This window comes from Canis lupus, chromosome X (genome assembly GCF_011100685.1).
Source record: "Canis lupus familiaris isolate Mischka breed German Shepherd chromosome X, alternate assembly UU_Cfam_GSD_1.0, whole genome shotgun sequence".
Taxonomy (NCBI): domain Eukaryota; kingdom Metazoa; phylum Chordata; class Mammalia; order Carnivora; family Canidae; genus Canis; species Canis lupus.
In genome coordinates, this window is record NC_049260.1 from 58,472,727 (window position 1) to 58,490,741 (window position 18,015).

Below are 18,015 nucleotides of genomic sequence, written 5' to 3' on the forward strand. Positions count from 1 at the left end.
AATATGGGCACCTATCTTTAACATGTAGTTACCTCCTGCCTAAGTACCTGGTGTGGGGTCTGATCCTCTCTCTTTTCCATGCTTGTTCCTTCCATTCATGGTTAGTCTCAGTGGGATTTTGGTTCCAGCCTGCATCGCTCCTCCTACCCTTTTCAATGTGGCCTCCTCTCTGCAATAAACTGTGCAAAGTCTGTATTGCCATGGTATTTTTGAATTAGTTGCACTGATGTGATTATCTAGATGTGTCTGTGGGACCAGGGGAGCTCAGCATCCTCCTACTCTGCTATCTTCCCCAAAACCCTCTACATACTAAACTTTAAATTTAAATTTCTTACCTGATCCAAGACAATGATTTCATCTGCATCAACCACTGTTGACAATCTGTGTGCAATGAAAATAGAAGTTCTATGTTTGACTGCATCCTTCATGGCACCAAGAATAGTCTGCAAGTTTAACAAGAAGAGTAGGAAAAAAAGATTAGGTAAATGCAAATTAAAATAATCATACATTTCTTAAAGGAACATATAAAAAGCCAATAAATTTTGGACTATATAAACTATATACCAATACCAAATACTTGACCTAATCTAATAATTACTAAGAAAAGGAAAGGCAAATATGACCCCATTATCATGGAAAAAATTATCTTTTAGACAGGTAACACTTCTTTGAATTAGACTAGGAGAAGGCAGATATTTCTAAACTTAAAAATAAAAAAGTAAACAATGATGAATACAGTGATATCAGGAACATAGCTGAGTATGTTTATCTGGCCAATGAGAACAAAAATAAAATGAGTTGAGGATTGAAGTAATAGGATGTAGAAAATTTCAAAACAATCAATAGAAAGGAGATTCAAAGGATACAGGAACATTTGCTTTTCATTAATTCAAACTCAGAAGAGAGGGCAACAAAGACAACTGTGTATGTTTAACTTGAGCAAACTTCCTTTTCAAAAGTAGTCTGACTTATCATCAATTGATGGACAGTTGGGCTACTTTAATATCTTGGCTATTATAAATATGCTGCTATAAACATAGGGATGCATATATTACTTTCAATTAGCATTTTTGTATTTTTTGGGTAAATATCCAGTAGCACAATTACTGGATCATGTAGTAGTTCTATTTTTAACTTTCTGAGGAACCTCCATACTGCTCTCCAGAGTGGCTACACCAATTTGCATTCCCATCAACAGGGCACTAATGTTCCTTTTTCTTCACACCCTTGCCAACAACACCTGTTGTTTCCTGTGTTTCTGATTTTAGCTATTCTGATGGGTATGAGGTGATAATCTGACTGTAGATCTGATTTGCGTTTCCTTGATGATAAGCAATGTTGAATATTTTTTCATTTGTCTGTTGGGCATTTGTATGTATTCTTTGGGGAAATATGTTTATGTCTTCTGCCCATTTTTAAAATTTGTTAGAATGTTTTTATTTAAATATACAATGGAAAACAATTCAGCCAGGGCAGCCCTGGTGGAGCAGTGGTTTAGTGCTGCCTGCAGCCCAGGCTGTGATCCTGGAGACCCGGGATCGAGTCCCACATCGGGCTCCCTGCATGGAGCCTGCTTCTCCCTCTGCCTGTGTCTCTGCCTCTCTCTCTTTTTGTGCGTCTCTCTTGAATAAATAAATAAAATCTTAAAAAAAAAATTCAGCCATAAAAAAGAATGTAATCCTGTCATCTGCAATGACATGCATGGAGCTAAAGAGTATGATGCTAAGTGAAATACGTCAGAAAATAACTCACAAAATTTCACTCATAAGAGTAATTTAAGAAACAAGACAAACGAGCAAAAAGAAAAAAAGAGAATGAGATGGAGACAAACCAAGAAACAGACTCTTACATATAGAAAGGAAATGAATGGTTACCAGAGGGTAGGTAGGATGGGTGAAATAGGTAATGGGAAATAAGGAGTACAACGGTCATGATAAGCACTGAATAATGTATGATATTGTTGAATCACTATATTGTACACCTGAAACTAATATAACACTCTATGTTAACTATACTGGAACTAAAAATAAAAATAAAATACAGAAAATAAAATCACAAAAATCCTCATATCATAATGAACTGAAAAAAGAGCAAGAGGATGGAAATGGTGACAGGGAGATCAAAGCTAACATTTTACAAGACAGGAGATAAAGCCGAGAATTAAATGTCTAGCTCCATTTCCCCTTGCCCCAGAAACAAGAACAGCTTCCTCTCAACACCTGTGGCATTCCCTGAACACAAGCATTCTATGCAGGGCACATTGAAATGGCATGGGACTACCTTTGTCACAATAATTCTGAAAAGGAAGTTTTTAGAATGCTTTCCCCCCAAAATATCCACGATTCACAAGAAATAGGCCAATCTCCCCAGTTATAAACAGAGAGAATGACTCTCAGACCCTGGGCCTGAATAGCCAACTGAATAAAGAGCAAAAGGAAGGAAATGGGGGGAGGGAGAAACTATTGTGACTTCTTAATGAATTCTGAAAAACACTTTTTATTACAGTATAAATAACAGTGTTATATTAATTTCAGGTGTATAATATTCAATAATTTTATAAATTACTCAACGCTCATCATGATCAGTATAGTCTTAATCCCCTTTATCTATTTCACTCATCCTCCCACCAACTTCATCTCTGACAACCACTAATGCGTTCTCTGCATTTAAGAATTTGTTTGGAAAATATATTTTTGTTTATTGCCTTTAAAGTGTAAGAGAGGGATCCCTGGGTGGCTCAGAGGTTTAGTGCCTGCCTTCAGCCTGGGGCGTGGTCCTGCAATCCCAGAATCGAGTCCCGCATCGGGCTCCCTGCATGGAGCCAGCTTCTCCCTCTGCCTGTGTCTCTGCCTCTCTCTCTCTCTGTCTCTCATGAATAAGTAAATAAAATCTTTAAAAAAATAATAAAGTGTAAGAGAGTTCTATGTATATTTAGCTATACTTGGAAACCTGGGTCTAAGTATAGCTACAGGATGGAAATAGCAGTGTGGTGTTGGGCATACACCCAATGGCTCCGTACAGATACTTCTAAACATCGTATTTATTAAAGGAATAAAATTAACAAGAGTAGATGGCTAGCCAGGAAGGGAATACCTTTTATTTGACTAAAGCAGATGGAAAATTAAGGGCAGGGCCAATTCTAAGAAAAATTGTGATGTTTGTGGGGACTCATCTTCCTTATTCTCAAGAACTTAAGCTCTGACATCCTACTAAGAGTTCTGGGCCTTTTTAAAATTTACCAAATCTTTTGGTAACTCACTCCCTTGGGGAGTTATTTATTAGCTCCTAATAGGTTATGCTCTGTGATATAATAAAGCTACAGGATTCAAATAATGACTGTTAGGACTTTTAATTCCTGGTAAATGTGGACAATATATTTCTAAGTATAAAGTTATTGTAAACAGATTCCTATTCTGCCTCTGAATAGGAGAGAGAGGAGGAAGGGACAGAAGGAAAGGAGGAGAGAAAATCTTAAGCAGGCTCCATGTTCACTGCAGGGCCTCATGCATGACTTCATCTCACAATCCTGAGATCATGACCTGAGCCAAAATCAAAAATGGGAAACTTAACCAACTGAGCCACCCAGACACCCCAAGGACCCCATTAAATATAACAAATCCGGGCTAAGCAGCACTCCCAAGTGCTCATACCTGAGAATCAGCACAGCAGACCCCTGCCCCAGAAGACTAGCTAGACGAACAGGGAAAAAGCAAGTTATTGACCAAGCAGCACTGGAAAGTTCCAGGGGAAGTTAAGGGATTTACAGTACATAGAATCAGAGGATACTCCCCCTTGTTTTTTGTTTTCTGTTTGCTTCCCCCCATTTTTTTCCTTTTCTTTTCTTCTCTTTTTTTCCTTTTTCTTTTTTTCTTTCTCTTCTCTCTTTTTCTCATTTTCCCAATACAACGTGTTTCTGGCAACTCTGCACTGAGCAAAATGAATAGAAGGAAACACTCACCTCAAAGGAAAGAATCAGAAACAGTCCTCTCTCCCACAGAGTTACAAAATTTGGATTACAATTCAATGTCAGAAAGCCAATTCAGAAGCACAATTATAAAGCTACTGGTGGATCTAAAAAAAGCATAAAGGACTAAAGAGACTGCAGAATTTAGATCTAATCAGGTAGAAATTAAAAATCAATTAAATGAGATGCAATCCGAACTAGAGGTCCTAACGACGAGGGTTAACGAGGTAGAAGAACGACTGAGTGACACAGAAGAAAAGTTGATGGCAAAGAGGGAAAATGAGAAAAAAAGAGAAAAACAATTAAAAGATCATGAGGATAGATTAGGGGAAATAAATGACAGCATCAGGAAGAAAAATTTACGTTTAACTGGGGTTCCTGAGGGTGCTGAAAGGGACAGAGGTCCAGAATATGTATTTAAACAAATAATAGCTGAAAACTTTCCTAATCTGGGAAGTGAAACAGGCATTTAGATCTAGGAAATAGAGAGACCCGCCCCTAAAATCAATAAAAACCGATGAACACCTTGACATTTAATAGTGAAGCTTGCAAATTCCAAAGATAAAGAGAAGATCCTTAAAGCAGCAAAACACAAGAAATCTCTAATTTTTATGGAGAGAAGTATTAGGTTAACAGCAGACCTCTCCACAGAGACCTGGCAGGCCAGAAAGGGCTGGCAGCATATATTCAGGGTCATAAGTGAGAAGAACATGCAGCCAAGAATCCTTTATCCAGCAAGGCTCTCATTCAGAATAGAAGGGAGATAAAGAGGTTCCAAGATAGGCAGAAACTGAAAGAATATGAGACCATGAAGCCAGCTCTGCAAGAAATATTAAGGGGGATTCTGTAATAGAGGAAGTCCAAGGGAACAATCCACAAAAACGGGGACTGAATAGGTATCATGATGACACTAAATTCATATCTTTAAATAGTATGAACGTGAATGGGCTTAATGACCCCATCAAAAGGCGCAGGGTATCACACTGGATAAAAAAGCAGGACCCATCTATTTGCTGTCTACAAGAGACTCATTTTAGACATAAGGACACCTCCAGCCTGAAAATCAAAGGGTGGAGAACCAATTACCATTCAAATGGTCCTCAAAAGAAAGCAGGGGTACCATCGTTATATCAGATAAACTAAAGTTTATCCCGAAGACTGTAGTGAGAGATGAAGAGGGACACTATATCATACTTAAAGGATCTATCCAACACGAGGACTTAACAATCACCACTATTTATGCCCCGAATGTGGGAGCTGCCAAGTATATCAATCAATTAATAACCAAAGTTAAGGGATCCCTGGGTGGCACAGCTGTTTGGCGCCTGCCTTTGGCCTAGGGAGTGATCCTGGAGACCCGGGATCGAATCCCACATCGGGCTCCCGGTGCATGGAGCCTGCTTCTTCCTCTGCCTGTGTCTCTGCCTCTCTCTCTCTGTGACTATCATAAATAAATAAAAATTAAAAAAAAATTAAAAAAAATAACCAAAGTTAAGACATACTTAGATAATAATACACTTATACTTGGTGACATCAATCTAGCACTTTCTACACTCAATAGGTCTTCTAAACACAACATCTCCAAAGAAACGAGAGCTTTAAATGATACACTGGACCAGATGGATTTCACAGATATCTACAGAACTTTACGTCAAAACGCAACTGAATACACGTTCTTCTCAAGTGCACATGGAACTTTCTCCAGAACAGACCACATACTGGGTCACAAATCAGGTCTTAACTGATACCAAAAGATTGGGATCACCCCCTCCATATTTTCAGAGCATAAGGCTTTGAAATTAGAACTTATTCACAAGAAGAAATTTGGAAGGACTTCAAACATGTGGAGGTTAAGGACCATCCTGATAAAAGATGAAAGAGTCAACCAGGAAATGAGAGAAGAATAAAAAAGATTCATGGAAACTAATGAGAAAGAAGATACAACCATTCAAAATCTTTGGGATACAGCAAACGCAGTCCTGAGGGGGAAATACATCGCAATACAAGCATCCATCCAAAAACTGGAAAGAATTGAAACACAAAAGCTAATCTTGCACTTACAGGAGCTGGAGAAAAAAACAGCCAATAGATCCTACACCCAGCAGAAGAAGAGAGTTAATAAAGATTCGAGCAGAACTCAATGAAATCGAGACCAGAAGAACTGTGGAACAGATCTACAAAACCAGGAGTTGGTTCTTTGAAAGAATTAATAAGATAGATAAACCATTAGCCAGCCTTATTAAAAAGAAGAGAAGACTCAGATTAATAAAATCAAGAATGAGAAAGGAGAGATCACTACCAACACCAAGGGAATACAAACAATTTTAAAAACATATTATGAACAGCTATACGCCAATAAATTACGCAAAATAGAAGAAATGGACGCATTCCTGGAAAATCACAAACTATCAAAACTGGAACACGAAGAAATAGAAAACCTGTACAGGCCAGTAACCAGGGAGGAACTTGAAGCAGTCATCAAAAACCTCCCAAGACACCAAAGTCAAAGGCCAGATGGCTTCCCTGGGGAATTCTATCAAACGTTTAAAGAAGAAACCGCACCTATTCTACTAAAGCTGATCAGAAAGATACAAAGGGATGAAATACTCTCAAACTCGTTGTATGAGGCCAGCATCACCTTAATTCCAAAACCAGACAAAGACCCCACCAAAAAGGAGAATTATAGAACAATATCCCTGAGGAACATGGATGCAAAAATTCTCAACAAGATACTTGCCAATGGGATCCAACAATACATCAAGAAGATTATTCACCATGACCAAGTGGGATTTATCACTGGGATGCAAGGCTGGTTCAACACTTGTAAAACAATCAATGTGATTGATCATATCAGCAAGAGAAAAAACAAGAACCATATGATCCTCTCAATAGATGCAGAGAAAGCATTGACAAAATATAGCATCCATTCCTGATCAAAACTCTTGAAAGTGTAGAAATAGAGGGAACATTCCTCAGCATCTTAAAAGCCATCTATGAAAGGCCCACAGGAAATATCATTCTCAATGGGGAAACACTAGCAGCCTTTCCTCTAAGATCAGGAACAAGACAGGGATGTCCACTCTCACCACTGCTTTCAACATAGTACTAGAAGTCCTAGCCTCAGCAATCAGACAATAAAAAGACATTAAAGGCATTCAAATTGGCAAAGAAGAAGTCAAACTCTCCCTCCTCGCAGATGACATGATACTGTACATAGAAAACCCAAAAGGCTCCACCCCAATATTGCTAGAACTCATACAGCAATTTGGTAGCATGGCAGGATACAAAAATCAATGCCCAAAAGTCAGTGGCATTTCTATACACTAACAATGAGACTGAAGAAAGAGAAATTAAGGAGTCAATCCCATTGACAACTGCACCCAAAAGCATAAGATACCTAGGAATAAACCTAACCAAAGAAGTAAAGGATCTATACCCTAAAAACTACAGAACACTTCTGAAAGAAATTGAGGAAGACACAGAGATGGAAAAATATTCCATGCTCATGGATTGGCAGAATTAATATTGTGAAAATGTCAATGTTACCCAGGGCAATTTACACGTTCAATGCAATCCCTATCAAAATACCATGGACTTTCTTCAGAGAGTTGGAACAAACTGTCTTAAGATTTGTATGGAATCAGAAAAGACCCCGAATAGCCAGGGGAATATTGAAAAAGAAAACCATAGCTAGGGCATCACAATGCCAGATTTCAGGTTGTACTAAAAGGCTGTGGTCATCAAGACAGTGTGGTACTGGCACAAAAACAGAATCATAGATCAATGGAACAGAATAGAGAATCCAGAAGTGGACCCTCAACTTTATGGTCAACTAATATTAGACAAAACAGGAAAGACTATCCACTGGAAAAAAAGACAGTCTCTTCAATAAATGGTGCTGGGAAAATTGGACATCCACATGCAGAAGAATGAAACTATACCATTCTCTTACACCATACACAATGATCAACTCAAAATGGATGAAAGATCTAAATATGAGACAAGAGTCCATCAAAATCCTAGAGGAGAAAACAGGCAACAACCTTTTTGAACTTGGTTACAGTAAGTTCTTGCAAGATACATCCATGAAGGCAAGAGAAACAAAAGCAAAAATGAACTATTGGGACTTCATCAAGATAAGAAGCTTTTGCACTGCAAAAGAGACAGTCAACAAAACTAAAAGACAACCTACAGAATGGGAGAAGATATTTGCAAATGACCTATCAGATAAAGGACTAGTATCCAAGATCTATAAAGAATTTATTAAACTCAACAGCAAAGAAACAAAGAATCCATTCATGAAATGAGCAAAAGACATGAACAGAAATCTCACAGAAGACACAGACATGGCCAAGAAGCACATGAGAAAATGCTCTGCATCACTGGCCATCAGGGAGATACAAATCAAAAGCACAATGAGATACCACCTCACACGAGTGAGAATGAGGAAAATTAACGAGGCAAGAAACAACAAATGTTGGAGAGGATGTGGAGAAAGGGGAACCCTCTTGCACTGCTGGTGGGAATGTGAAATGGTGCAGCCACTCTGGAAAATGGTGTGGAGGTTCCTCAAAGAGTTCAAAATATACCTGCCCTACGACCCAGCAATTGCACTGTTGGGGATTTACCCCGAAGTTACAGATGCTATGAAACAGCGGGACACCTGCACCCTGATGTTTATAGCAGCAATGTCCACAATAGCCCAACTGTGGAAGGAGCCTCGGTGTCCACTGAAAGATGAATGGATAAAGAATATGTGGTCTATGTATACAATGGAACATTACTCAGCTGTTAGAAATGACAAATACCCACCATTTCCTTCGACATGGAGGGACTTGGAGGGTATTATGCTGAGTGAAATAAGTCAATCGGAGAAGGACAAACATTTTATGGTCTCTCATTTGGAGAATATAAAAAATATTGAAAGGGAATAAAGGGGAAAGGAGAAAAAATGAGTGGGAAATATCAGAAAGGGAGACAGAACATGAGAGACTCCTAACTCTGGGAAACGAACAAGGGGTGGTGGAATGGGAGGTGGGCGGGGTGTGGGGGTGACTGGCTGACAGGCACTGAGGGGGGCACTTGACGGGATGAGCACTGGGTGTTAGTCTATATGTTGGCAAATTGATCACCAATAATAAATAAATACATAAATAAATAAACAAACAAACAAAGAACAAATCCTTATGGTAAACAAGTCACTTAGATAATAAACTGTTTTAAACATATGGCAGGCAGATCGAATAATATGCCCTGAAACTTAACTACATATGCAAATATTTTGCTGTAATGCTGAAATTTAGTCTATCCTTCAACACTAGTTTTTCACCATATATGAGTAAAATGTAGGTGAATGGAGGTAAGAGATTGATAATATCTGCTTATCTTCAGTAGTAGATTAAGGAGATCCATTCGTGAAATTATAATTATTGTTAAAACATTTATATATAATGCAAAGATGTTGTTATGAAGTCTAATGTAGTTCCTGAGTTATACCATGACATTGAGTATCAGGACATCTTGAGGTTCCACAATACTTTTTGTGAAATGCATATAAATTTATAGTAGCACTACAGGCTGTGTGCATGACTTGAACTTCAGTGAGTTGCTCCATGATAAGTGAAAGGCTTTCTGGTGTTTATTGTGTCATTATCATTTACATGACCTATTTTCATGAGTGTTAAGTGGCAATAGCAGAAAGACTAAAACATCTTTCCTTTGTCAGATTAGGCAATTCTTATAATCTTTGCAAGATACAAGAATAATACAATACTTACAAGGTTCTAAAAGGAGACACTTTTGCAAATGGACTTAGCAATGTGATAGTTCAATGCTTTTTGGCATTCTTATTAACAACACTTGCTATATGGGGAAAAAGGGCTAGGTTTTTTTGCACTACAGTACCTCCTCCTGAACTTCATTCAAAATACAAAAGAATGTAGCCATTTTACTGAAACTTCTAAGGAGAAAAGTTAAGCACCGAGAATTGAAGAGCATTGCATTTCATCATCATTTACCTCTTCAGTAATTGAATCTAATGATGAAGTGGCTTCATCATAGAGAATGATTGGGGGGTTCTTCAAAATGGCTCTTGCAATTGCTACTCTTTGCTTTTCTCCTCCTGGTAAAGAAATATTTAGTTTAAAGAAGTATAATATTAACACATTTCATGTTTCTAGTATTTCCACTGATCATAACCACCAAGTAATGCCTTCAACATATCTGTCTACTCTGACAACTGTTTATTTTACTCAGAAGAGTCTAAGTTTGTATATGATATCCTTTGACAAATTATATACCCTGGAATATGAATATAATTCTGGATTTTGACTTTGTGGCAGCTGAGAGTACGAGGAGAACAGCTTCCATTCCACAATTATTTCTCTCACCAAGAATATGCTCATTACATGTGTTACTTTATATTACTTCCCAATGTACAGCAATCTCAGGAAAATTTCAATATTAGAGAATCAACAATGCCAAATAAAATTCAATATCTGAAACCTGGCAATGACAAACTATAAATATCTACATTTATTTCTTAAAAAAAGTACCATTCAGCCAGTATTCTTCTCAAGAATTCTTTTGACATATACTATTTTCACAGCACTCTTCAAAGTTAAAGGTATACACTAGGTACCTATTTCATCTTGGTTATTTGCTATGGGTCTCTAGAACAGCAGAAAGGAAAAAGAGGCCCAGAAAAGTTTAGTGATTTGCCCAAGATCACAGAGCAACTTCCAGTGGAATCTGGACCAGACCGGACTCCCAGTTCAATGCTCTTCCTAACAAAATACCCAAGGCCATGTTTGTTCCTAAATATATTCTAGTGAAAATAAAGCAATCTTTCTTTCCTCACTGGGACTCCTATAGGTCTAAGGTCATCAATCTTACATAGAACTACAGAGAATGATGCTTTGCTGAATATGCCCCCTTTAACCTTTTTTTTCAATTAATTTATTAATGTCTAAAAAAACTTGTAATTTTCAGCTTCAGTAACCTCTTCAGGAAATAAGCACCACCTATTTATTATCTGGTATACCAGATATTGTTTCAGTTTTATTTTTTCTGCAATTATTATTTTCAACTTGTAAAGGGAGCTCCTTATATCTAATATTAGTAAGTTTGTATTTATACTATCCACACTCTTCCTCATTTAGTAAGATCAAAATTCTCCTACAAAAGCAAGCATCATGCCAGAACTGTCTCCTTACCCACCTAGCAACTCAGCAGCAGAAACCTCCTAAAAGAAGCAGATACTCAGAGGAAGGACTAGTTTAAACATGCCTCCAAATTTCAAGTAGAATCCAGCCCAGTTTCAATTCTATTCAATAGAAATTTGGAACTTGGAGAAGAAACATTTGTTTGTTCCCTACCATAAATATTGGCATAGATGCTAAATAATACAATGCTGTTCATTTAGAGAGGTCTAACTCCAAGGCAATGGATATTAGGAAAGAACAAAATTTCTTTAGCCATTCCTACTCCCAAAGGCATGCAGAGAGGGTGAAAAAATGATTGGAAAATGGCATGTGGCATAGCTATTTGAGGCAGAGTCATATGTTGAGAGGCCTATAAATATATGTTATATTATGTGAAAACCTGGAGATCTTTAGAATTAGCCAAATGGACAAATCATCCAGGAGTGATCTAGTTAGCTGGACACTACTCCTGTTAAAAGCTGTGGTAAAGTATAAAGGGGGACTGGAATGATGCAAGCATCTTATACTACCAGGTGATAATCAAAAAACTATTATAAACCAAACTAACTTAAAAATGATCTTTGCTTAACATTTTCTAAATCTAGATGAAAACTTTCTAATGGACTGCAAATTCCTTGACAGCAAGTCTGTTTATGCTTCATCTTTTTAACTCTAAAATCATTTAGCATATTAGCTTGTACACAGTATGTACCTAATCATTCCTGTGAATAAATAAAGCCAGTTTGTAATGAAATGGTCAGTTTGTAATGAAAGGAACGGGGAATCATTAAAATTCATGTAGTGTTCTTCATTCTCTTTTTGCCTCACTTCCATCCCTCCTTAAACTAGAATGAAGAATAAATATAAAGGATATATAGTGTGTTTATATGAGTTACATTAATACTTTCAGGCATAGATATCATTATACTTTTGGAATTCAAATAATTTTGGGTGAAAATACATTTTTCTTGTTCCTCCAAAAGATTCAAGCATTGTAGGATAATCATTAAACCTAGCAATCTCATAATTAAACACTTAAATAGAAATGGACCAGCCCCAAAATGTACTTGACCACTGAGCCAGCAGGGACATGAAAATGAAATTGGCTGTAATGAAAGTCAAGTATAAGGAAGTCTAAAGTATTGAAAGCACCCCATAACAATCTAGGAAATATGGTGAGATATACTATTTACTATCAAATTACTTTTCCCTACTCTTACTACTTTCTCAGGTGAATAATGATGCTGACTTTCCTTTAATATTAAAATTATGGATGATAAATTAACACTGACCTGAGCATGTATTAGTAATTTACCATTAAGCACTTATAGTTTGCAGTTGCATGTGAGAAAAAAAAGACACCTGCATGACTTGAGAACAGTTATTTCCAACATGTTGAATCATTTATAGTAATGGCTGAGACTTGACCTTGTTGAGAGTGACTAGATGAGCACTCGGTGTATACTCTGTCACTACATTTTCTAGACAATGGCTCTGACAAATTAAAGTTTGAAGGGAGTACACAGTGGGGGCAGATCTAAAATCTCTAATTACCTGAAAGTTTGAGTCCTCGTTCCCCTACTTGTGTGTCATATCCATGTGGCATTCGAAGAATTGCATCATGGAGTCCAGCTAATTTTGCCACCGCATATACCTCCTCAGGTGAAGCATGGATGTTTCCATATAAGAGGTTGTAGTAAATAGTATTATGGAATAGGACAGCATCCTGAAGCAGATTTATATATATGTACACATATATGTATGTTCATTACAAAAAATTCAAACAACTTAGTAAAGACATAAAGGCATAAAGAATAAAATGTGGTAACTCCTTTATCACCCCCCTCATCCCTACAATTCCATTTTCCTTCCCAACTATAATCACCATGAACAATTTGTTGAGTTATCAGTCCAGACTTTTTTGGATGAATTTATATACCATATAGTTTGCTTTTTTCAACACAGTGGGGTCATGTTATATATAGTATATAATATATATATATATATATATAATTTGATAAATTGATCTTTTCATTTAACATACCCTAGTAATTGTTCATGTCAGTAACAGAATCCTACCTCGCTTTTTTATTTCTCTACTAATAGACATTAATGTAGTTTACAAATTTTTGCTACTACAAACAATGTTGGAATAAAATATCATTGTATATAGGACTTTGTGCACTTGCATATTTCTATAAGAAAGATTCCTAGGAAAGGGAGACAGAACATAAAGACTCCTAACTCTGGGAAACGAACTAGGGGTGGCGGAAGGGGAGGAGGGCGGGGGTGGGGGTGAATGGGTGACGGGCACTGAGGGGGGCACTTGACGGGATGAGCACTGGGTGTTATTCTGTATGTTGGTAAATTGAACACCAATAAAAAATAAATTTATTAAAAAAAAGAAGAGAGATTCCTAGGAATAGACTGATGAATTAAAATGTAAGCATATATTTATCATTTGATAGTACTGCCCAATTGTCTTCCAAAATGCTCCAAAAGTATACATACTACAACCCAGAGTGTATAAGGGTGTCAGACACTCATATCCTCAGCAACCCTGCAGATTAATAAGTTTCAGCTGTTGCTACATTTGGGGTAAAATGTGCTTTTTGTTTAAATTAGCACTTCTCTAATTACTAATGAGGTTACATATGTTACATGTTTTTCAGAAGCTTTTATTTTTTTATTTTTTTTTCTCAGAAACTTTTAAATTGGACACAGAAAACAAGCTTTTTAATTGGACATGGAAAACAAAGGACTCAAAGGACTTATACATTATAGATATTTTTTGGAGAAAGGTCACTACAAGCATTCATTTGACATTTCATCTTATTCTGACATAGCACACTAAATCTAATTTACTTAAAGTAAACATCCATCTCCACTTTCCTTTTAGTCTCTAAATGGTTGAAAGGCAACAGTTAGTTAGATTAAATAAAATGGCTCCATTAGTTCACATTAGCTAAGATAATTAATTAAGATCTTTTACCACACAATCAGCTCGAGTTTCAGATATTACTTCAAAAAATATTTTAATCATTTTATATCAACTACTAATATAAAGTGTTCTTACATTGAAATGGTACTTAAACCCAATAACCTTAAAGTTCTATAAAGAGAAAATACTTATTTTTAAAATAATATTTTATATTCAAAAAAGAGCTAACAAATGCTAACTGGAAACTTTGAAAATCTTTAAAAATGGTAAAATAAAAATTTATCAAATTATTCATAATCCTATCATGTAGCAATAACTATTAACATTTTGGTGTATTTCTCCTTTCTTCTCTAGTTACATGTATTCATTTAGTATTATAAAATTGGGACGTTATATTTATTTATTTATTTATTTAAGATTCCATTAATCTACTTATGAGAGACACAGAGAGAGAGTCAGAGACACAGGCAGAGGGAGAAGCAGGTTCCATGCAGGGAGCCCGATGTGGTACTCGATCCTGGGTCTCCAGGATCACATCCTGGGCTGAAGGCAGCGCCAAACCGCTGAGCCACCCGGACTGCCCTGGATGTTATACTTCACATGGTATCACCTCTTCACATTTTTTAAAAATATTTTATTTATTCATAAGAGACACACAGAGAGAGGCAGAGACATAGGCAGAGGGAGGAGCAGGCTCCTTGCAGGGAGCCTGTTGTGGGACTCGATCCCATGACCCCGGGATCATGACCTGAGCCAAAGGCAGACACTCAACCACTGAGCCATCCAGGTGTGCTTTCTTTTTACATTTTGTATCTAAGTATTTTTCTATGACAATATTCTTTACAAGCAGCATATCTATAAATGGCTGTATGACATTTGATCCTATGTTGATAAATCTAACCATCTACTTATTGTTGGATATTCACATTGTTTTCAACTTCTGATACTATAAATAATGCTGTACTGAACATCTTTGCGTGTAAAAATCTGTTCACATCTCTGTTTACTTCCTTACTAAAACTTCCTAGAGGCAAAATTATTGGCATAAAGGGTATCAATATTTTTCTGGCTCTTGACATATATTGCCAAGATGCTTGTCAGAAAAGCTGTATACTTCCACTAGCCAAACAACAGACTAGACATTTCACACAGCCTTGCCCAAAATGGATGTCATGAATTCTAAAATCTTGCTGACAGGCAAAAAATGGTATTCCACTGTTAATTTAATTTATATTGGTAAACCCTCCAGTGAGGATTAGGATCTTTTCTTTATTAACTATGTATTTTTTCCCTTAGTGAATCAAATGTCTTATTTTTCAAAAGGTAAAGAATAACTGTTACATAGCCCAAGAGAATGACAGGAATCTAGTTGCATAGATGAGGACACCGAGCCCTACACAGAAAAATCCAAAATTCAGTTCACTTAATATACAGTTTAGGTCAGTATTTCTCAACAGAGTCTATGAATTATCTATATCAGAATAATCTAGGAGGCATATTAAAAAATGCAGGTTCCTGGGCCCTACACAGCCTCCTAAGCCAGAACTAAGGTGTGTCAAAGAGTTGGAATTTCAATAATCTCCCTAGGTGATTCATGCACACTAACATTTGGGATTCTTAGTGAAAAAGGGAGTGCAGAATGGCATGTCTCAGTTCATATGGGGACCTTTTATAAATTACACATCCCTGTCTGATCTCTTTCTTACAGTTCTCTCAGGAATTTAATTCAGATTCTAGCCTGCAACTTGTTCCCAGGTCTCTCTATTGGCTTTTTGCATAAGAAAAATTCATATGCTATAAGGCATCCTTGTTGTCTTCTCAGAGTTTGCTCTGAATTTATTTTCCCCTCTAAAGTCATTCAACAAATACTTATTAAATACTTACTACAAGTCAGGCACTGTGGCTGGCACAAAGAGGACAGTGGTAAACAAGGCATACAAACATGGAAGCAGAGAGCCATACTGCTTCAGTGTCAAAAACTTTCAAAATTACAGTAATAGTTTTCATTTACTGAGCAATTGTGATGGACATTGTGCTTGGTGCTTTATATTATCTCTAATCTATATAGGATAATAATTTTATCATATAAGAAAAATGGCTAGTATCCTTATTATTTTTTTTTAATCCTTATTTTAAAGACAAGGAAACTGAGGACCAAGAACACAACTTATAAGGGTTAGAGTTGGGATTAGAACCCATATCTGGGATCCCTGGGTGGCGCAGCGGTTTGGCGCCTGCCTTTGGCCCAGGGCGCGATTCTGGAGACCCGGGATCGAATCCCGCATCGGGCTCCCGGTGCATGGAGCCTGCTTCTCCCTCTGCCTGTGTCTCTGCCTCTCTCTCTCTCTCTGTAACTATCATAAATAAATAAAAATTAAAAAAAAAAGAACCCATATCTATCTGAGTTTAGTCTGGGCTCTTTCCTTTATATTATGCTTTCTAAGACTTAAAAAAAAAAATCTTTCCGTCATGCACATTTTCCATTCACATTTTTTTAGTCTTTTTGGTAACAGAATTTAGACTGTAGGGCCTAATGCTTCCTACTTAGCATATATTGACTGTTTTTTTTTTTTTTTTGAGAGAGAGAGAGAGAGAGAGAGAGAGAGAGAGAGAGAGAGAATCCCTAGGTAGCTCAGCGGTTTAGCACCTGCCTTCAGCCCAGCGCATGATCCTGGAGTCCCGGGATCGAATCCCATGTTGGGCTCCCTTCATGGAGCCTGCTTCTCCCTATGCCTGTGTCTCTGCCTCTCTCTGTGTGTGTCTTTCATGAATAAATAAAATCTTTAAAAAAATAATAGCAGAAAAGAAGGAAAAAATGTAAAATAGAGAGAGAAAGGGAGAGAGAGAGAGAGAGAGAGAGAGAGAGAATGAGCACACACATGAGCAGAGTGGGGACGGGCAGATAGAGAGGGAGAGAGAGAATCCCAAGCAAGTTTTATGCCCAGCACAGAGCCCATCGCAGGGCTCCATCTCAGGATGCTTAACTGACTGAACTACCCAGGCTCCCCTATATTGACTCTGAATTCAAATTATTCTAACAAAATATCTATCAACCCAATAAACCTTCCCCCAAATAGGGTTTTTTTTTTTTAAATACCTGAGGTACCACTCCCACTGCCCTCCGAAGGCTTTCCAGGCTCACATCTTGTATATTTTGACCAGCAAGGTAAATGTTACCCTTCTGAGGCTCATAGAAGCGGAACAACAGCCTTACTATTGTGCTTTTCCTGAAATTGGAGACAAGGAAAGATTATTTAGCTCTTACTGGCATTAGGGAACATGTTTTAAACCATTATAATCATTTTATTATGGTAAAGAAAAAATATTACATTGGGAATCATCAATCAATGATGCAGAATTTTATAAATAACTGAATTACCCACCCTGACCCACTACCTCCTACAATGGCCACTTTCTTTCCTGCAGGGACTTCAAAAGATATTCCACTAAGGACTTTCTGCCCCTCAATGTATTCAAAATGCACATTATCAAAGGCCACCGAAGCTGTCTGTGGTGTGATCTGAATGGGAGATGCCATTGCTTTGTCCTAGTAGGGAAGAAGGAAAAAAGCCACTTTTATACACCATGTAGAGTACAGTCAAGCAGACAATTCTCTAATTCAGAGAGAAAAAGGAGAATAATGGGGAAAGAGGAGGTTTATAAATAGAGTTAGATCACTTCCAAGCATGCTTTTAAAGATTTGTTTTCCATTCTTCACTAAGGTCAAAAACACTTAAATGCTTTGGTTTCGAGCAATTTTGTGGGGCAGGTAGAGGGATGGTGGGCAGGGTAGTAAGGAAGCTGAGGATGTGAGGAAAGGCAATCACACATCATATATCATTATTAGCAGAAGTAAATCAAGTCCAAGTACAAATAATTCAATTTAACAAAATTTAGCTTTTAGGAAT

At 37.2% G+C, this 18,015-nt stretch overlaps 1 protein-coding gene across 6 annotated transcripts in view; it reads right to left on the reverse strand.

The window, feature by feature from the left end:
* Positions 1-18,015, reverse strand: part of ABCB7 (ATP binding cassette subfamily B member 7) — a 164,542-nt gene that overhangs the window by 23,871 nt on the left and 122,656 nt on the right. For all 6 annotated transcript variants that reach the window (XM_038587746.1, XM_038587744.1, XM_038587745.1 and 3 more), the window contains 5 exons: positions 17,491-17,654; positions 17,205-17,334; positions 12,721-12,892; positions 9,982-10,085; positions 336-443 (listed from right to left, as the gene is read on the reverse strand). In XM_038587746.1, coding sequence (XP_038443674.1) covers positions 336-443; positions 9,982-10,085; positions 12,721-12,892; positions 17,205-17,334; positions 17,491-17,654 — 678 coding nt within the window. The remainder of the gene's footprint in view (positions 1-335; positions 444-9,981; positions 10,086-12,720; positions 12,893-17,204; positions 17,335-17,490; positions 17,655-18,015) is intronic.